Source organism: Belonocnema kinseyi, chromosome 6, assembly GCF_010883055.1.
Source record: "Belonocnema kinseyi isolate 2016_QV_RU_SX_M_011 chromosome 6, B_treatae_v1, whole genome shotgun sequence".
NCBI lineage: Eukaryota > Metazoa > Arthropoda > Insecta > Hymenoptera > Cynipidae > Belonocnema > Belonocnema kinseyi.
The window spans coordinates 7,939,654-7,962,408 of NC_046662.1; the positions used below are offsets into that span (position 1 = coordinate 7,939,654).

Sequence of the window (22,755 nt, forward strand, 5' to 3'; positions counted from 1 at the left end):
ACCGCGCCGGTTATTTCAATTTCTAGCTCTAGCGAATTCAAGTTGGAGGGGACATGTCATTTGATTTATTTGATGATACCTGAAAAACCTCTGAGGAAAATATGGATATCTACATAATTAATTTTCCTCTACTGATGCGGGCTCAATGAAAATTTTTGCACAGTATAACTAAAAATCACATGGCCATCAAAAGCACAGGGTTATCAACATGTGGCATTATGCATTTATTATGTTCAAGTAAATTGTATTGGCACCGTCTGAACATTATTTCGGTGTCATGGATAGATTTTGTTTATTACCTTCACTAATATCTTTTGAATAAGAAATTTACAAAATGTGGAGATGCATTTTTTAAACATTTAACCCAACGTATCTTGCGAATTTTTTTGGATAAATCTCAGGACTTTTTGCTAATAAAAATTCACTAAAAAACTAGATACCTCTAGAAAATAAAACATGTAAATTTAGTTTTTTAAGATACTTTTTGTTGTTTTTTAGAATCATATTTATTCTAGCTAGCTTTAAAAATTATAGCAGATGTCTCAGAACTTCTGAATGATAAAAAAACCGGTTAAGAATAAACGAATTAAAACCAGATAAACATAAAATTCAATAATTTAAAATGCTTTTATTTATCTACTTTTTTACCTTTAACTTCATATTTTTTCACGAGTATTTTAATTGCTTCAAATTCCAAGAAATTTCAATTATTTTTTTAAACAAGCTATAAAAGAACTGAAATAATTAAGTATGCGCTTTTATATACCGATTTCTTTTTAAATGTTTTTTTTATGATTAAGAAGTTCCAAAGTATTGAAAAAATGTATTCTAAATTTTTTGCTACATTTACCTTCTTTATTTTCTATATGCATATCATTTTTTAGTGAATTCACATTTTTTAAATTCACAATATCCCGGTCTTAAAAAATTTAAATAACCTATAGGAACCTTTTATTGCTTTGAATCTTTTGTACATTCCAAAGCCATTTTGCATTTTTTGGTAGAAAATGTAATAAAAATATGGTGATTAAAAAAAAGTTTCCATTATACTCTGTGCATGAAATATTTTTAAAAAATGTCCGCTTTCAAAATAGCTAGAAGCTCATACGCTCGCGACCAACTAATTTACTTGCAATTATTTTATTTAGAAATGAAGTTCAATAAAATACCACGATTATTTTGCAAGTCTAAACATTTTTATGCAAGTTTGAAAAAAAATGTAAAATGGTGCGTACAAATTTTCATAGAAATACATAGTGAATGATCTCGACTCTAGAAGAGTTCAGGTGTCAAGGCATTTCGAACGGGTTGTGTACTCGTATTTAGCCGTATTGTAATTAAATTGTACTAAAATTCATAGAGTGATTTTGAGCCCACCTTAGTAAAAGAAAAATGTTCAAATGCGCATACACAGTAAAGTTGGGTCGTCTGCGGGGTTTTAAACATAAAAAGCATAGTACAATAGGCATGGGCGGATTAAGACCTTTCGGGGCCCGGAGCTAAAATAACGTTGGGGCCCCTTTAAGGCGGCTGGACTTAACATTTTACTTTCATTTAAAATTAGTTCATGATAAAAAAATTCAAAAATTTAATTGAAAAAATTTTACTAAAATTTTTTTTAGGACTTTATTATTTTTGTTCATAAGCGGGTTATTTTACTGTATATTATATGTTTTTCTTGAAGAGAAGGGGGCCCTCACTAGCGTGGGGCCCGGTGCTTCAGCACCACCAAGCCCTCCCCATGATCCGGCACTGACAATAGGTAATAATAATACTGATTATATGTTTGACTGAGTGATTAAACACAGTAAAATATATGGAAAAATATATATCAAGAAAAAATATACTAGCTTCTGAATTTGTCTATGGAAATTATTTGAATAATAAATCATTATTGTAAATTTGCAAATTATCGTAGGAAAAAGTGATTGAAAATACATACTTTGTTGATTCCGTAAACAAATTGAGCCTATTCTTCGAAAAATGGCCGAAGCCATAATTTGCGCTTGAAAGTAGTTTAAATAATAAACCTTGAAAATTTGATAAGTATAATTAATCGGAAAGACGTTCTTAGTTAAATTCATAAAAAACTGACCCTATTAATTGAAAAATGTTTAATAATTAAAAAATACCCAACCTCTGAATATGTTTATGAACACAGTTTGAATGATTAATAATTATTATAAATTTACAAAGTATCGTAGGAAATACTCATCGAAAGATATGCTTAGTTCACTCCGTCAACAAATTGAGCCTATTATTTTAAAAATAGCTGAACTCTCAATTTGCTTATAAAACTTGTTTAAATAATTAATAATACTTGAGAATTTACAAATTAACACAGAAAAACTCATCGGAAAGATATTCTTAGTTCAGTTCTTAGAACAAATTGTGCTTCCTTGAAAAATAGTCAAGCTGTAAATATGTTGATAAAAATTGTTTAAATAATTAATAATTCTAAATTTTCAAAGCATAATAGAAAAAAATCATTGAAAAGATATTCTTATAGTTAATTAGGTTAATAATTATTTAATAATTGATTCAAATTAGAAACTAAGTTCACTTTTTTCGTGAGAGTTTTATTATTCACTAAAGATTACTGAACTTTACTAAAAATAATAAAAAAGGCATTGAGTAGTATTTAAAAGTATTCAAAATAATTCAAAAGTATTAAAATGAACTTAGAATGATTAAAAACAATTTTCAATATAATTATAATTTATGAAAAGAGTATACTCTTTTCATAAATTTTCCTATAGGAAATTCTTAGAAATAATTCAGAAGAATTAAGAAGTAACAATAATAAATAAAAATGATTTAATATGGTAGAGAAGTATTAAAAAGAAACTATTCTAATAATAATGATTGGAAATGAATTTTATTTTATTAGTCAAAGTTTCATAAAATATAGATGTGTACTAATAATTAATAATTACTGAATAGAATTTAGTATGGAAAATTATTCAAAAGAATTGAAAAGTATTGAAAGGAACTGATGAGTATTAAAAAAATGTGATTAGAATTACAACTGATTATAAAGAATTTGACCAATTTGGAAATAAATAAGAAGAATTCAGAAGTAACAAAAATAAATAAAAATGATTAAATGTAACAGGAAAGTATTAAAAATAAACTATTTTAATAATATTATTTAGTTATTGAAAAGTTTTAAGTAGAAATGAAAATAATTTTAATATTTTGTTTTATTTGTAAAGAAATTATGCAATTATTGAAAATAATTTTAAAATATTGAATGGAATTAAGAAGTATTGAAAATAATTTAAAACTTAAGAAGAATTAGAATCTAAGTTCACTTTCTTAGTGAAAGTTTTATTATTTACTGAAGATTACTGAAAATTACTAACAATAATAAAAGAAAGTGTTGAGTAGTATTTAAAACTATTAAAAATAATTCAAAAATATTAAAATGAACTGGGGAGTATTAGAAAGAAACTATTTTAATAATATTAATTGGAAATTAATTTCATTTTATTAGTAAAAGTTTCATGAAATATAGATGTCTACTAATAATTAATAATTATTGAATACAATTTAGTACACAAAATTATTCAATAGAATTAAAAAGTATTTAAAGGAACTGATAAGTATTTTAAAAATTTTATTAGAATTATAACTGATTATAAAGAATTAGAAAAATTCGGAAATAAACAAAAAAAATTCAGAAGCAACAAAAATAAGTAAAAATGATTGAATGTAATAGAAAAGTATTAATCAAAAACTATTTTAATAACAATAATTAATTACTGAATAGTATTAAATAGAATTGAAAATAATTTTAAATATTTTTGTTTTTGTTTTTCTAAAGAATTCATTAAATAAGTTAAAATAATTTAAAACTATTAAATGGAATTAAGAAGTATTGAAAATAATTTAAAACTTGAGAAGAATTAGAAATCAAGTTCACTTTCTTAGTAAAAGATTTATTTTTTACTGAAGATTACTGAAAACTACTAAAAATATTTAAAAAGTATTGAGTAGTATTTAAAACTATTCAAAACAATTGAAAAGTATTAAAATGAACTGAAAATGATTTAAAACAATTTTCAATAGAATTATAATTGATGAAAATGCGTGGGAAATTCTTGGAAATAATTCAGAAGAATTAGGAAGTAACAATAATATATATAAATGATTGAATATAATAGAGAAGTATTAAAAAAATTTGATTAGAATTATAACTGATTATAAAGAATTAGACAAATTTATAAATAAATAAGAAGAATTCAGAAGTAACAAAAATAAATAAAAATGATTGTATGTAATAGAAAATTATTAATAATAAACTACTTTAATAACATTAAATAGTTATTGAAAATTATAAAATAGAACTGAAAATAATAATAATAATTTTTTTTTAAAAGAAATTATGCAATTGTTGAAAAGAATTTAAAACTATTTAATGGATTTAAGGAGTATTGAAGATAATTGAATAATTTAGTAGAATTAGAAACTAAGTTCACTTTGTTAGTGAAAGTTTCAATATTTACTGAAGATTACTGAAAATTACCAACAATAATAAAAAAAGTATTGAGTAGTACCCAGTGAGCACAAAATTTGGCGAAGTCTTTACGAAATCGTTACGACATCCTTACGACAACTTTACGAAATCGTATGTCCATGTCGTTTCGGTGTCTTTGCGATATCGTAAAGACATCATCAGATACTTATTTACGATATCGTAAAGAGACCTTAACGACATGGACATAGGATGTCGTAAATTTGTCGTAAATTTGTCGTAAAGATGTCGTAACTATGTCGTAAAGACGTCGCCAAATTTTGTGCCCACTGGGTATTTAAAACTATTGAAAATAATTGAAAAGTATTAAAATGAACTGAGAAGTATTAAAAATAAACTATTTTAATAATATTAATTGGAAATTAATTTCATTTTATTAGTAAAAGTTTCATTAAATATAGAAGTGTGCTAATAATTAATAATTATTGAATAGAATTTAGTACAAAAAATTATTCAAAAGAATTGAAAAGAATTGAAATGAACTGATGAGTATTCAAAAAATTGGATTAGAATTATAACTGATTATAAAGAATTGGACAAATTCGGAAATAAATAAGAACTCAGAAGTAACAAAAATAAATAAAAATGATTGAATGTAATAGAAAAGTATTAAATAGAATTGGAAATAATTTTAAATATTTTTTTTTTTTTTTTTTTTTTAAATTCATGAAATAATTTAAAATAATTTAAAACTATTGAATGGGATTAAGAAGTATTGAACATAATTTAAAACTTGAGAAGAATTAGAAACTAAGTTCACTTTCTTATTGAATGATTTATTATTTACTGAAAATTACTGAAAACTAGTAAAAATAATAAAAAAAAGTATTTAGTAGTATTTAAAACTATTCAAAACAATTAAAAAGTATTAAAATGAACTGAGAATTATAAAAAAAAAAACAATTTTTAATAGAATTATTATAGATGAAAATGAGTGAGAAATTCTTGGAAATATTTAAGAAGAATTAGAAAGTAACAATAATAAATAAAAATTATTGAATATAATAGAGAAGTATTAAACAAATTTGATTAGAATTATAACTGATTATAAAGAATTAGACAAATTTAGAAATAAATAAGAAGAAATCGGAAGTAACAAAAATAAATAAAAATGGTGGAATGCAATAGAAAAGTATTAAATAATAAACTATTTTAATTACATTAATTAGTTATTGAATAGCATTAAATAGAATCGACAATAATTATCATATTTTATTTTGTTTTTTAAAGAAATTATGCAATTATTGAAAAGAATTTAAAACTGTTGAATGGAATTAAGAAGTATCGAAAATAATTGAAGACTTTAGTAGAATTAGAAACTAAATTCACTTTCATAGTGAAAGTTTTATTGTTAACTGAAAATTACTAACAATAATAAAAAAAGTATTGAGTAGTATTTAAAAATATTCAAAATAATTGAAAAGTATTACAATGATCTGAGAAGCATTAAAAATAAACTATTTGACTAATATTGATTGGAAATTAATTTCATTTTATTAGTAAAAGTTTTATTAAATATAGATGTGTACTAATAATTAATCATTATTAAATAGAATTTAGTATAGAAAATTATTCAAAAGAATTAAAAAGTATTCAAATGAACTGATAAGTATTTAAAAAATTCTATTAGAATTATAACTGATTATAAAGAATTGGACAAATTCAGAAATAAATCAGAAGTATTCAGAAGTAACAAAGATAAATAAAAATAATTGAATGTGATAGAAAAGTATTAAATAGATTTCAAAATAATTAAAATTTTGTTTTTTCAAAGAAATCATAAAATTATTGAAAATAATTTAAAACTATTGAATGAAACTAAGAAGTATTGGGAATAATTTAAAACTTGAGAAGAATGAGCCTATTCGTAGAAAAAAATCACTCTTATTTTTTCAACTAAAATAGTTTAAACATTTAATAATTCTTGTAACTTTGTAAAGCAACGTAGAAAAGAGTAATCGGATAGACATTCTCAGTTGACTTCAAAAACAAATTGACTCGCAGAAAAAAGACGAAACTCTTAATTTTTTACTCAAAATAGTTTAAATAATTAATATTCTTGTAAATTTGCAAAGCATCATAGAAAAAATTATTGGAAAGATATTCTTAGTTAATTCTGTAAAAAAAATTGAGCTTATTTGATGAAAAAAGACCAAAATCTTAATTTTTTAATCGAAATTGTTTAAATAATTAATAGTTCTTGTAAATTTACAAAGCAACATAGAACGCTGTCACCGGATAGATATTCTTAGTTGACTCCATAAACAAATTGTACCTATTCGTTGGAAAATAGCCAAACTTTAAATATCTTTATGAAAAATGTTGAAATAATTTACAATTATTGTACAGGAAAATGCAATATTTTCTAATACGGTTATGAACAACACTTTTTGTATTATTCTATATATGTGTATTACTTCCCTATATAATTTATTAATCAGTCGAGATAAATATTTAAATAATTAAACAAGTGATAAGATAAAAAATATTTCTGCATTACAAGCGACTTTTTATAATCTCTTTATATCGCCGATAAGAATCCAAAGTTCGCGCGACACGTACATAATTTCTTTCCGCGCCTACAACTCGTACCAGGAACTTGCTCGGGTATTGGGAATTGTCACTTGTTTTCATTAGGGTTTTGTGCATTAGTACTTTTACGTGCTTTTGCTGGATGTTTGATCTTAGCAAGAAGAAAACACAACATTATGACAATGGGAGAAAAAGATGGGAATCAAATTATGGCCGAAGCTTTAAAAAGACAGGTAATATTATTTTAATATGACATTTCACTTGATATTTTATAGGTTAGGCAGGCGTATTATTGTGTTTGTACTTTCTAATAATATAACGATTTGTTTTTATTTATTTTTTTCGTTTGCTTGAAGAATGTTAAATAAATGAAAGAAAGCACTTGTTTGGCATTACAAGAGAAGAAATCGGTCTATATAAAAATGGGAATTTCTCTTTTTACATATCATCGTAACGATCAGCTGACAATCTGACGCTATAACACTACTGATTCGAAAAAAATTTTCTAATCTCTTAAAAATGTTCTTCTCGTTTTGCGTTTTAATCATATTTCATATTGACATTATTATTTATGCTGTGGCACACTTCCAATTCTTATGTTTTAAAATATGATTTTTTTAAATTTTTACGAAAAGATTGTTGCGCAGTTGTGTGTAACAAGCGTTATAAATCTGTTATATTGTAAATTACGAAACGAATACACCCCAGTTATGGAACAAGTGTTATCAGGGTGGCAACATGACCGGGAATTTAATTTAAAAACCGGGAATTTACTTTTGATCGCAGTAAAGTTCAAGTTTTCATTATTTTAATAATTTTTGTCAATTTATAAAAGTGATTTCTACTTTATCTACAGTTGCAGCTTTTTTAGATTATCTCATTGTACTCTAATTATTTTTTATTAAATTGTAAAAATTAATTTTTATGGTTGAAAATTAATCTTTTTGGTATAAAATTCGACCATTGAAGTTAAAGAATCAATATTTGTAGATAAAAATTCACTTGTTTAGGTAAAAATTGATCTTTTCTTGTTTAAATTATAACACTTTGGATGAAAACTTGTCTTTTTTAATTGACAAATAACTATTTTGTTGAAAATCCACATATTTAGTTAAAAATCAGTTTTTTTTTGGTTAGAAAATTATCTTTTTCTTTGCAAGTTAATCTTCTTGTTTAAAAATTCAAGTATTACAGTTAAATATTTATTATTTTAGTGATAATTATTTTTTAGGTTAGAAACAAAAAATAGCTTGGCCGAAGGTTAAACTGTTTTCTTGAATATTAATTTTGTTAGTTCAAAATTTATCATTTTTATTAAAAATTCATCTCCTATGTTGATTTCCGAATATGAGCTATTTGATTGAAAACCTTTTTTTCTTTCGATGAAAAGGAATTTTTTGCCGAAAATGTAACTATTTTGTTGAAACTTTATTTCTTTTTTAGTTGAAATTTTTTAAACTAAAAATGTAACTATTATTCTAGTTGAATATACCAAAATTTTAGATAATAAATTATCTCTTTGGTTAAATATTCATTTTTGAGTAAAACTTGATCTATTCCACATTTAGTTAAAAAATGATCTTTTTTAGTTGAAAATTCATATTTTTAGTAGAAATTATTTTTCTCGGTTGAAAATTTACCTTTTTGGTTCAAAATTCAATTATTTCTTCTTTTATTACAAATTAATTTTTTTGTTTGATGATTCATCATTCTAATTGAAAATTCATCTATTTTTTAAATTAAATACTTTGTAAAAATCATTTTTTAAACTAAAAACTGAACTTTTCCAGTAGAAAATACAACTATTCTGTTGAAAATCCGATTTTTTTGTTGGTTGAGAATGATATATTTAACGAGAAATTCAACTATTATATTTTGAGTTGAAATTTGATCTTTTTTGGATGAAAATTTAACTATTTGGATGGAAATTTATATTTTTTTATCTAAAAATTAATACATTTTTTGTTGAAAAATCATGCAATTTATGGAAAATTCGTTTTTTTTTGTAGAAAATTAATCTTATTGGTTGAAAAATCATCTTTTTGGTAGGTGTAAACTTCAACAATTTCAGTTGAAGATATATCATTTTAGTTGAAAATCTATCAATTTGGTTGTGAGTTAATTTTTTTAACTGAAAATTTAACCAGCCCATTTTTGATAGAAAATTGACCTTCTCGAGTTCAAAATTTAAAAATGTGGACGTAAATTTGGCTTTTTAAATTAAAAAATTATTTATTTAGTTGAATATTCAAATATTTTCTTTTTAAAAAACCAGTTTTTTAATAGTAAGTCGACTATTTTTGGTAGAAAATTATTTGGACCTAAAATGCACCTTCTCGAGTTAAAAATTTGAATGTAAATTTGTATTTTTAAATTAAAAAAATAATTTATTTCGATAAAAATTCACGTATTTAGTTAAAAAATCGACTTTCCAAATTCTTCTTTTCGGTTAAAAATTCAAGTATTACAGTTAAATATTTATCATTTTAGTTGAACGTTCATTTTTTAGGTTCTATTTTTTTTCAATGCAAATTCATCATTTTAATTAAAAATTCATTTTTGGGTTGAAAAATAAGGCGTTTCATTGAAAAAATGTTTTTTCGTTGGATGAAAAGGAATTTATTTACCGAAAATTGAACTATTTTATTGAAATTTTGTTTCTTTTTTGGTTGAACATTGATATACTTAACTTAAAAATTATTTTTTTAAGTTTTGGTTAACAATTTATTTTTTTCGTGAAAATTATTATTTTCGTGTTTAAAAGTTCAACTATTTTAGTTGAAGATTAATAATTTTAGTTAAAAATTCATCAGTTAAGATACAAATTAATTTTTTTTACTAGATATATAATTATTTCATTTTCGGATGAAAATTGATTTTTTTCCAGTTCAAAATTCAACTATTTGGTTGCAAATTTGTCCCCTTTGATTTAAAATTAAACTTTTTCGTTAAAATTCATGTACTTTGTGGACAATTTTATTTTTGAGTAGAAAAGTAATCTTTCTATTTGAAAATTAATCATCTTGTTTAAAAATTCATCTTTTTGGTTGAAAATTAGAGTATTTCAGTTAAATATTCTTCATTATAGTCGAACGTTCATTTTGTAGGTTATAATTTTTTTTTCATTGCAAATTCATCATTTTGATTAAATATTTTTTTGGCGTTGAAAAATAAGACATTTGATTGAAAAAATGTTTTTTTCCTGGGGGGGGGGGGGGGGGGGGAAGGAATTTATTTACCGAAAATTTAACTATTTGATTGAAAATTTGTTTCTTTTTGGGTTGAACATTGATTTTATTAACTTAAAATTTAATTATTTAAGTTTTGGTTAACAATTTATTTTTTAGTAATAATAATTATTTTTTTAGTTGAAAGTTCAACTATTTCGGTTGAAGATTAATAATTTTAGTTGAAAAATCATCAGTTAAGATGAAAATTAATTTTTTGTTACTAGATATGGAACTTCCATTTTTGGTTGAAAATTGTTCTTTTTTCTAGTTCAAAATTCAAGTATTTCGTTGCAAATTTGTCTTCTTTGATTGAAAATTCAACTTTTTCGTTAAAATTGATGTACTTTGTGGAAATTTTTATTTTTCGGTAGAAAATTAATCTTTTTATTTGAAAATTAATCTTCTTGAATAAAAAATCATCTTTTTGGTTGAAAATTCTGCTGTTTGGTTTAAAATTCCACTATCCCAGTTGAAGATTCATAATTTTATTTGAAAATTCATTTATTTTGTAATTTTTTTCTCTGTTGTATTAAATGTTGTTTAGAATTAGACCGGTGAAAACCGGGAAATGTCCGAGAATTTGAATTCGTCCGCCGATAGTGTGAGACTCCTGCAACGTAACAATTCTATCACTTTGTTATATATGTGTTACATTTCAGAATTCCAGAATTGTAAAGTCTTCTTACAGTCACCTTCCTGCTGTGTAATTGTAATGTTACAAAATTTAAGAAACTTAAATTAGATTGAAAACCAGATTAAAAATCCTATTTAACGTCCAATAATGAAATTGATGCAAACTCCTGATAAAAAAATAAGAATCCAACAACCAAATTTTGACCACAACGAACAAACAAAAACAAAACTTTTTTTGGTAAAAAATAAAAAAAGAGGAAAGAAAAATGAGAAGGCAGCCAACCACACCTCCTTCCTTATTTTTTCTTCTTTCGTCTTCTTAGTGTTTATTACCATCAAATTACAATAAACTAACATTCATAATCAAAATAAAAAATAAAATTTCATTACAAACGTTTCGGTAATAAAAATAAAGAAGACGAAAGAAAGAAAGAAGAAGGAAGGATATGTGGTTGGCTGCTTTCTAATTTTTTTCCTCTCTTATTCATGGCCAAAACTGATTTTTTTTTAAATTTTTTCAGACTACAATAGGAGCTTTTTGTTCGTTCGTCGTGGTCCAAATTTAGTCGTTGGATTCTTGTTTTTTTTTTAACAGGAATTCGCATCAAATTGTTATGTTACATTACTGTAACAATGTTATTTTTTTAATTTAGTAAAAGACCTACACGGAAATTCATTACACTTGTTGTTTCAGGGGCTCAAATATGTGTTTGGTATAATGGGTCATCCTGTAATTGAACTAGCATTAAATATCCAAGCGGCAGGTCTTGAGTACCTGGGATTTAGGAATGAACAAGCAGCATGTTACGCTGCTCAAGCTTACGGATATTTGACGAGTAACTATTACATGTTTTTATTTTACAATGCAAACAAATAAGAGTCATATTTTTTATTTAATTGAATCTACCTCGAATTGCTTCATATGCAAAAATTTTTGAATAGGAAAACCAGCAGTCGTTTTATGCGTATCAGGTCCTGGGTTGCTGCATGTAATTGGAGGAATGGCCAATGCACAAGTGAACTGTTGGTAAGTAGCGGCAATCAAAATTAATCGAACTACAATCTCACAGATTGCGTTTTCCCTGTTCAATCATTTTTTGTGAATAATTTTGAAAATTACTTGTAATAACTTTTTTAATTATTGTCCAACTTTCCGCGAATAATATTAAATGTACCTAGCTATTTTTCAAACAGTCCAATATATTCTTTTGGAACTAATGTGATTTTCCGTAATGGATAATTACTAAATTAGTATAATTGTAATAACTAGCTATGAGCAGTTATTTTTTGTTCAGCGCAATGGTTTCATGATGTTGAGCAAAATGCGGATATCCACGTGGATATTACATAAATTATGCATGAAACGTAAACTATTATTAGTAAAATTTCCGGAATCGTGCACATTTTCGAATCTTGGTTACATAAAATCAGAGAATGACCAGTCTACTGGATGCTATCTGATAGGGATGTCAACGTTATGCATTTGAAAATGCAGAATTATGCGATACAATTTAAGTGTTTTATGCGGTGATTATTTTTTATCGGCTGAACAGCTTTCATCACGAAAATTTATAGTAATTCCAAAAAATATATGCGGCTTTAAAATTAGGTGATCTAAACACTTAAAAAAATTTAACAATTACACAGCCCCATAAAAAATAATAATAAGTGTCTTGATCTAGAGACGAGACTCATCATTTCCTATCGATTTTGACCCACTGGTCACGAATATAAAAACCGTTTTATCGCGTAACCCTCACAGAATAAAATAATGATAAAATTTATAGCAGGAAACTTTTTAGAGAAATCATGTTTTGTTTAGACAACTTGACGTTTTTCAAAACACATGTGTTGTCATGAAAAAACAAAAGAAAGTTTAACCGATATTTGGTTAAAGTTTAACCTGTAAAGTTAATTTTGGTTGCAGCGAATCTTTCGTCGGAAATTGATGTAAAGTTTATCTTCTGTTTTTTTCTGTGCTTAGTAGCAATGTGCCATTGTAAGTTTCACTTTAAAAAATTCACTTTAAAAGTTAAAAACGAAAAGATTTAAATTTAAAATTATAGAAATTTAACTTCTAGAGTGATGCTGGAACTTTCAGAGAATATTCTTAGGGCCCCTAATGGATGTCAATTTTATTTCATTGTTCGGTGAAAAATCCATCTAAGATATTGCAGACAAGTGGAGAAACCAAAGAATAAGTTGCTTGACCTCAAAAAATTGAATGATTTATTTTTAGAATGTATAAATAATTCACATGAATATATATACATAAATAATGCTTAAATTGAATAATAAGAATAAATTTATTTACCACTTATTTTTCCCCATTTTTAGATTAGTTTAGTTTATTAATATCGCCTTGATACATGTTTTTAATACAGGCAACTGTAATTAGAAGAAACTGCAGTTAGAAAATAATTGAATTAAATTCCCTGGCGGACCGAAGGAACCGAATGGAGCCTCTACAAATTACCCGTAAAGACCCCATTCGGTTCCTTTTTAAAAAACTAAAAACAAAACAGCAAAATCAACTTTTAAATTGTTGATATTCGAATTCTACGTTAAAATTTGCTTTAGAAACTCACGGAGTAATCGCAATACTTTTTCTTACACCGTTAAAAACTTTAAAAAATAAAATACCTGTCATTTACAGGGGCCGAAGGCGACTTCAAGTTGCATCTTCTTTTAGTAGCAGTTAATAGGCGTGCCGTCGGTAACTTTAAGAATTTTGTATGAATGCTAGCGCCACGCAGTGGAAACCACAGACAACAACGCTGCGATGCAAGTGAGAGAATTTTATTTTTAAACTTCGCGCGCTATTATGGATGCGCTTGACGTCACCTTCAGCACAAGTTAATGACATTTTAAAAATTTTTAATTCTGCACAAAAAGTATTGCGATTACTCCGTGCGTTTTTAATATAAAATTTAACGTAGAATCCTAATTTTAACAGTTTAAAAGATGATCTTGCTGTTTTTTTTTTAGTTTTTTAAAAAGGAACCGAATGGGGTCTTTACGGGTACTTTATAGAGGCTCCATTCGGTTCCTTCGGTCCGCCAGGGTTATTATCAATCATGAACAAAATTTCACACTTTGGAGCTTTTATTGGTATGTCAGGTATCTGTATGTTATAGGTTATGTTAATTCTGCTTCTGTTTTTCTAATTCAGTTTATGTGATATTAAAACAGTTTTCAAATTTAAAAAAATATATAAAGTGCAGTTCTTATAATTAAAAAACCTATTTTAGATGTAAATTATGCATTTTCCATATATAATTATTATAAATATAGATAAAAATGCTTAAGTTTCAAAAGTTTGACTGACATTGAAACTTTCAAAAAGTATAAATTTCTTAAGGGACACGTATTGCTCCCTTAGTATTCAAAGTTTTCGAATTTTAAATGCGCCCTCACTGGCATATCGGCATTTTTAGCGATTTTCCTGCAGTTATTGAACTTAATAATTGTTTGTCCTGCAAAATTTAGCACGAAACACGCCAAACGATATTTTTTGCCTATTTTTAATTTAAAAACATCAGGTCAATCGAAAAAAAGCATTTTTTCGGAAAATTCGTAAATTTTGAGGTTATGTGGAAACCAAGCGTTACACGATAAACCGGCCTTCAGATTCATGATCAGCGGGTCAACCCTTCCTGCTGGCAGTAAATGTATAGAGTCTTTATCCGTTTGAATCTTTTTCTATCTTTAAGATTGAAATGGAAAGAACCGATGTATCCATCTTGATCCCACGTCTATCCCTTCGATCATTTTCTATCTTTCTTCCAATCTACAATCACCTCTATTTCTTTCATTCCCAATCTTCCTATCCATGACTATCTGCCACTTATCCACATGTATCCTTTTCTTTCCACTCCATATCCCTGTTCCAGTGTTTCATTTCAAATGAATCCTTCGCTTATCCACGCCTATCTTTTTCTATCCGTTAGGCAGTCCAAAATCTTGTCTTTCTTTTTCAATCCCTATCTTCTTATCTCAATAAATTTTTTTCTATCTTTTCTAAAATCTAAGATAGTCTTATCTTCATGAATCCCATTCTTTGTATATAAATAAATGCACAGATTGTCTACCTCTATACTTTTCTATCCCTTAGGCAATTAAGATTTCCTCTAACTTTTTTAATTCCTATTTTTCTACCCAAGTGAATCCATTTCTATCTTTTCTGAAATATAAGATAGTCCTATCTTTGTGAAGCCCAGTTTTCTATCTAAATGAATGCTCCACTTATTCACCTCTGTACTTTTCCATCCGTTGGGTAATAACAAATTTCGTTTTTTTTTATTCCCTATTTTCTTATTCAAGTGAATCCATTTCTATCTTTTCAGAAAAATAAGATTGCCCTATCTTCGTGAATCTCAGTCTTTCTATCTAAATGAATTCTCCACTTATTCACCTCTATCCTTTTCTCTCCGTTGGGCAATAACAAATTTCTTCTATCTTTTTAATCCCTATTTTCCTATCTAAGAGAATCCATTTCCATCTTTTCTGAAATATAAGATAGCCCTATCTTCTTTTAAGCCCAGTCTTTCTATCTAAATAAATCCTCCACTTATACACCTATATCCTTTTCTATTCCTTGGGCAAACCAAAATTTCGTCTATCTTTTTGAATACCTATTTTCCTATCCTAGTGAATCCACTTATATATATTTTGTTAAATATGAGATAGTCCTATCTGCTTGAATCCTAGTATTTCTAACCATATGAATCCTCCGCTTATCAACGTCTATCCTTAGCAAGGCTGACGGTAAAATTCAGACTTCAGTGAAATCATTTGCTTAGTCTATAACTGGAGGGTCAGCAGAAGCCTTTGCAGAGTTCGAACTTCGACTAAAAAGTCGTACAGCAAGGGAATTCTGTTGTTAGGTATATAAACCCTTGCTGGTTTGATACTATTTTTCGGGAGTTTGAAATCCGAAATATATTATTATTTTCAAAATGAATAAGAATACTACATTTGTGAGTGGATTTAAATGGATAGAAATTAAAAAGATATATCGTTGATAGTGAGTAGTGTGGAACAGATAAAGATAGGCATTTGTGAACAACAAAGATAGAAAAAGGTAGGCCTACACTGAAATAAATGAATTGCGATAGAGCGTGGAAAGAAAAAGATCGAGTTTGTGGGGGGCAAAGTGTGCATTTGGTTCACGATTGAATGTCTCTATCCTTTTCTATCCATACGTTTATCTACTTGAAAAAATTCACAAACGCTATTTAATGTAAATAAATTAGATTGCTGGCTAGGTAGCGGCAGAGCGCGCATATTCATGGGATTCGTGAAACTCATGAAATTCAAGGAATTCATGCAATTCAAGGAATTCCTGCAATTAAACGATTTCATGGAGTTCAAGGAATGCATGCAATTCAATGAATTCCTGGAATTCAAGGAATTCATACAATTTAAGGAACATAGTGACTATTATTGATAGTTTTTGGCTTTTGACGCGTTTGACGGAACGTTCTATGTGTAAATCACACTTTATCGTCGATTTTCGACTCAAGAATTACTATTGACGTCTCGTGGGGGCGGAAATTCACCCCTGTGACTGGTCACAGAAATAATGTTGGTCGCACCCCCACCCCTTCTGACATATCATGGGGGCGGGAAGGCAACCCTATGTCTAGTTGCAGAAATAGTGTAAGGTCGCACCTCTACCCCTTTTCCAACGCCACGTGGAGTGGGAAGGCACCTCTGTGACTGGTCAAAGAAATAATGTAAGGTCGCACCCCTACCCCTTTTCAAACGCCACGTTGGGGCGGGAAGGCACCCATGTGACTTGTCACAGAGATAATGTAAGGTCGCATCCCTACCCCTTTCCAATGACACGTAAGGGCGGAAAGGCACCCTAATAACTGGTCAAAGAAATAATTTAAGGTCGTATGTAGACTACACCTTTAAGGAATTCGTGGAATTTAAGGAATTCATAGAATTCGTGAAATCTAAGGAATTCATGGAATTCAAATTTTTCTAACTGTTCTTCAACATCTCATGGGGAGGGGAGCTGGAAGGCACCCCTGTGACTGTTCACAGAAATAATTTTAGTTAAACCTCTACACCTTTCCAATAAATCCTGGGGGCAGGAAGACACCCCTGTGTCTGGTCACAGAAATAATTTTGATCAAAATACTTACCCTTTTCCAACAACGTATTGTCGGACCAGCAGGCACATTTGTGACTGGTCACAGAAATAACATTTTTCCAAGGATTTTTAATCTGGAAAACAGACTAGCAAGATGGCCGATATAGAGGATCGAACAGTAGCAGTAAGCACATTTGGACAAAAATAATTTTTTAATATCTTCTTCCCGCAGTCTAGGCTCTATACTTAAAGTATGCTTTTTAAAAAAACTGGTAAAAAAATATATGGTCGGTACCGGTAATTTTTTTTACTGGTACCGACAATTTTTTTTGCCGGTACCGACTTTGTATACACAACCTTAATGAAAATGATATTAATGCATACATTTGCTCCCCGAGCTTCTATATTTATTACTAACTATTGGCTGGTTCGTAGGCCAGTGCTTGTTCTGGGAGGATCTTGCCCCGAGGATCACGAGGGTATTGGTGGATTTCAAGAATGGCCCCAGGTGGAGGCTAGTCGTCCTTACTGCAAATATGCAGCTAGGCCTCCATCTGCAGCTTTGATACCTCTACATGTTGAAAAGGCAGTAAGACTGTCAACATATGGAAGGCCAGGTCCGTGATTAAAAACATATAAATAAAATTTCCGTAGCGATAGCAAATACCAAATTAAATAATAACTAGTAATGCGTTGTGTCAATTGGAGAGAGAATTGATCACAGGAAAAAGTGTGCTATAATTTTAATTCACAGAAATGATAAAAATCTTTATGTGATAGATTTAATTTTACATTAAAGGAGCCGTATATCTGGACCTGCCAGCTACATTACTCCAACAAAAAGTAAATGAACGTCAAATCATCAAAGTAGCTCCGTGTCCACCGCCTCCTACTATGTTTCCTCAGATGAATTTGATACAAGAAGCTGCCAATTTATTGATTGGTGCCAAAAAGCCTTTAGTAATTGTTGGAAAAGGTAAATTATAGCCAGTCAAAGGCAGTTCAGTATGATACATTTTATTTAATACAATGAACAGTGAATGATGCAGAATCGCCGTCTGTATCGTTTTCAGGCGAAAACTGCAATAAATATAGAAATTCCTTTGAATTTCGATATTTGAGAAAAGGGTAAATGAATTTGAGTTACACTGGAACCACGTTTATATCCGCTCTCGCTTATATTCCTGTCATAACTCTCATGTATATCCGCTTGGCATCCACCACGTGAGAAACAAGCCAATCAGCGCGCAGCGCGGCCATTTCTCCGTCGCTGAGCAGCATTGGTGGGATTCCCTCCCGGGAGGAAATGAGTGAATGTTTACTTTCTCGAACCGCGGATATAAACGCGATTCCAGTGTATTTAAAAAGATATTGTTTTTGGAGTTTGTAAAAGAACTTGAAAATTAACTGAACGGATCCCAGGGTCCAATAAAAGGCCACAATTTTATTCCAGTTTTAATGTTTTTTTTTTAATAAAATCTAATAAAATTCTTTATAGATAGGTCCTGGCCGATTTTCGAAAAAGATTTTTCAACATTTTTTATATAAGAAAAAAAAATAAAATAAATTGCAAGAGCACCGTTTTGTAAACAAAAAATTTATTGACGCTCTAGTAATCAGAATCAGTGAAACAACTCTTTAGGACAGGGGTCTCCACAATCCACCGGTGCAGCGTGACCCAGGATCGTTCGACCTTTTTGAAGATATACCAATTTTTTTTCGACGGTAAACTGAGATAAAATTTATGACCCCACACAAAAAAATCGCAGTTGGAAGGGCTCGGTTCTGAAAGTTGAACCTGGAGGACCTTTTTTTCTGGTATAACTTAACAGAACTTGTAACAAAAGGGATTTGGTTTAAAGTATTGAAAATTTTAAAACTAACTAATTGCGGATAGTTGTTTCTAAATGAATTCTTGCAACATTAATAATACAAATCTTGTATTAAATTTTATAATTACTAATTCAAAGCTAATTCAACCGTTCAAAATGGAATTATTAAAAAAATTTAACTTTTAAATAAAAATAATTTTCAATTCGAGGCGATTCAAGTTTTAAAAATTTCAATTGTAAACTTATCAATTTCTTTATCAAAAATAAATAATCCCAAATAAATTAAGAGCTTTTAAATTTTAATATTTTGTTTTAAAATTGTTAACTGTAAACTAAATTGAATGTTTTAAAGTCAAAGCTGCTGAAATTATAGAATTTTAAATTGTTATTACGATTAAATTTATTTAGAAAAAATTTAATGAAAAAATAGCATGAAAAAATAATTTAGTAAAATTTTTACTAAAATCACATCAATTGTTCGAATTATTTAGTAGAAAATGTATGTAATTTGTTAAAAATTCGCCCTTTTTGATAGAAATGTATCTTAGTTGAAAATTCAACTATTTGGATAAAAGTTTATGCATTTTCTTGAAAATTAATTCGTTTAGTTCAAAGTTGGACTTTTTTTATTTGAAAATTGTGTATTTCGTGTAATTTTTTCGAAATAGTAGAAAAATAGTGTCATTGTTTCAAAAAAGTTTAAAATAGTTTAATAATGTGGTGAGTCCGAGGCCTGCATTTAGGAATTCAGTCCCTGCTGGAAATTAGTACAAATTTTTAATAATTCAAATTAATAGTATTTCAAATTTCTTAGTTTTAAAGATTTTAATTTATACATAACCTCTGTCAAGTATCTTTTTCGATGAGTTTTAATTGTAATTTATTTATTTTTTGTTTATCTGCTAGATTTGATAATGTTATAAATTATCTTGGTCCATTTAACAATTTTGATAAACTCTTGATATTAAATAATTGTTTATTATGGATTTAAAAATGGATTGTTTTTAATATCGGAACTATTATTTTTAATTACTTTATTCTATTGGGATATAATTTATTATGTAATTATAATAATTTTAAAATTAAGATATATTTTTGATAAACTTAAATTTTAATTTAAAAATAAAATTTTTAATTATTCATAAACAAATAGATTTTCAGTTAATTTGAATTGTGAGTATAAAATATTAAAATTGCATTAATTGTTTCATTTAATATTATTATAGTAACAAAAACTAAACATTGACTATTTTATTTCGTAATTCTCAATTTTACCGTGAAGATTCCAATTTTAGCGTGAAGTTTCCAATTTAATGGGGGGTCTCGAGTTTAAAGATTCTAAGGGGCTCAAATCAGGTAAAGAATTCTGGCAGTTCTGGGTCAGAGCCGAGTAGCTCCGACCTACTGGACGGGGATCGCTAGTAGACACCAGGATCGCTGTTTGGAGACTCCTGCTCTAGGAATAACCTCTAGAGGTATTAGTTGATTAGACAATACATTTATATTACTATGAAAAATTTATTTAACAAATGGCGTTTTTTAAACAAATGTTATAAAGAAATTCACATATCGGTTATTATTTCATACATATCATGGGTTTATAATTTCAAAGATTTAAACAATTTAAATTACTAAATGTATAACTTTGTCAGTTTTCATTTCAGAGATTTCGTTTTTGGCCTAAAATAAACTAATATAATTTTACTTTTGCTCTAATACTGTGGAAAATCTCCGTTGCACAACTCTTTTGTTATTTGTTCAATTTTAATTAAGAAATCAATAACTTTACTTTTATGAGTCAACATTATGAGGATACAGAAGCATGGCTTGTGCGTCCAGAAGCAATGGACTCTTGGTTTTTAGGAACAACTTGTTTCTCAAAACTGCCTAAATAGGGGTCAGCAGAAACCAGGGGCGGTCAACGCAATGGGAAGTAGACGGCCGCGTACTATTATGATTATATTTAGTTCTCAGACCAATTGTACGCGCGCTGCTGTCGACGGCGGGTGAACGGGGAAAGGGAAGGTTGACTTTTGAAATCGAAAGCGTTGACGGTCGACTGGCCCTAGAATTTGAAAACTGTCATGTGCGACTGACAGCCTGAAAAACTTTTGTTTGCAAATTTTCATTTGCGTATTGCCACACGAAAGAATTAGTGCAAAATTATGGAAATATGATTTCAAAGGCATTACAAAATGTTGCTTATCTGTCTTTTGTCTCATATTCTTCAAATTTTGCTTTAAGTCTTTCATTTTCCTTTAATTATAATAAAACGAAAACACATGAAAGAATTATATATGCATATACGTGCACTGACACATGCACATGCGATCTAGTTCACAGACAAATTGTACGCGGCGCTACCTCTGGGTATCTATTGCCGCTTACTTCCCATTGCGTTGACCGCCCCTGGCAGAAACCAGCAAGAAATCGAGCACATCTTCTACTATTTGTTTAAAAAATCCTGGCCCACTGCAAATCATTGAATAATTCAAGAAAAAATATTGCTTAAAATGGAAAACATCTTGTTAATCCTCATTTCATTTTGAAGAAGTACAATATCATTTGACCGCGATGTGTTCATTAGTTTTGATGCAAATTTGCAAAGAGGGCGAAAAAACGTGAGTAAAAGCACCTTTTATAACTTAGTCAACTTATTACCTCCGTATTTCGTGAAAAAAACGAATGAATTGTTTTTCAAAAAATCGAATAGTTACCTTGACGTTTCAATTTTGAAATTATTTTTGAAGGATTCGAAAATATGTATAACTTTGCTGTCGGCAGTACATAAAAGCGAAGGATGCTAACGCAGCTTCTAATAAAGCTGGAACGTTCTACTGAGGCTTAACATTTTTAAAAAAAATCAACAAATTCCAATGGTGCATTTTTTAAAACAGCTTATTAACCTAATAACACGCTGTCGCCCAATATGATTTTCCTTTTTTTTGGGACTATAGAGGCACAAAAGAAATACATGAGACTGTCAGCGGGTTCCAAGGTATCGATGTCCTGCGCGATCCTTCGCCCCTTTTTTTTCTTCAACTTTCGTGCATCTGGTGGGATGTGCCGCGAGGCTCAACCGACTTTAACAATAGTGGGCGGCAAGCCCTTCAACGTATTGATTACAATTGAGGTCTACTACCGTAAAAAAAATAATAATATGCAATGGCATGTTATTGATGTAATCACCTATATTTAGAAACCTAGCATTGAATTTGTTGAATTTTTTTGGGAAAACTTTAAGTCTCAGTAGTTCCTTCCAGCTAGATTGGAAGCTCAGTTAACATTCTTCTCTTTCATTTACTGCCGACACAAAAGTTATAAATATTTTTGAATTAAAAAAAATAGTTTTCTAATTGAAACTTTAAGATAACTACTCGATTTCTTTCAAAGGCATTAATTCTTTTTTTTTTACGAAATACGATGTTCGAAAGTTGACCAAGTTTTAAAAGGTGCTTTTAAGCACGTTTTTCAACTTCTTTGTAAATTTGCATCAAAACTTTTGAACGCATCGCGGTCAAATGATATTTTACTTCTTCGTAATGAAGTGAGGATTAACAAGACGTTTTTCCTCTTTTTAAGCGATTTATATAGGTATATATAGGTACTAGGCAGTCTGATAAGTACCTGAAAATTCTAAGAGATGGCATTAGTATTCACTAATGTGAACCATTTGCGTCGAGCTTGATCCTTCAAATGACGCCTGTCAAAACTTCAGCCATTTATGTTTACGCATTTACAAGCTACAGCACTGAGAAGCGACTAACCTCCTAGTTTTTTTTAATGTGGAGAAATCTGAGTTTCGAGTTTTGATCAAACACTACTATCTTCGCAAGAAAACGATATCCGAGACCAAGGCCAAGCTGGATAAGTATTACCCGGACTCTG

The 22,755-nt window shown here is 28.4% G+C and overlaps 1 protein-coding gene across 1 annotated transcript in view; it reads left to right on the forward strand.

Moving 5' to 3' along the window:
- The first annotated feature begins 7,079 nt into the window (after positions 1-7,079).
- Positions 7,080-22,755, forward strand: part of LOC117174231 (2-hydroxyacyl-CoA lyase 1) — a 22,191-nt gene continuing 6,515 nt past the window's right edge. Inside the window, exons 1-5 of the mRNA XM_033363112.1 lie at positions 7,080-7,302; positions 11,627-11,768; positions 11,875-11,959; positions 17,471-17,652; positions 17,835-18,011. Of these exons, the coding sequence (XP_033219003.1) occupies positions 7,246-7,302; positions 11,627-11,768; positions 11,875-11,959; positions 17,471-17,652; positions 17,835-18,011 (643 nt within the window). The 5' untranslated portion in view covers positions 7,080-7,245. The remainder of the gene's footprint in view (positions 7,303-11,626; positions 11,769-11,874; positions 11,960-17,470; positions 17,653-17,834; positions 18,012-22,755) is intronic.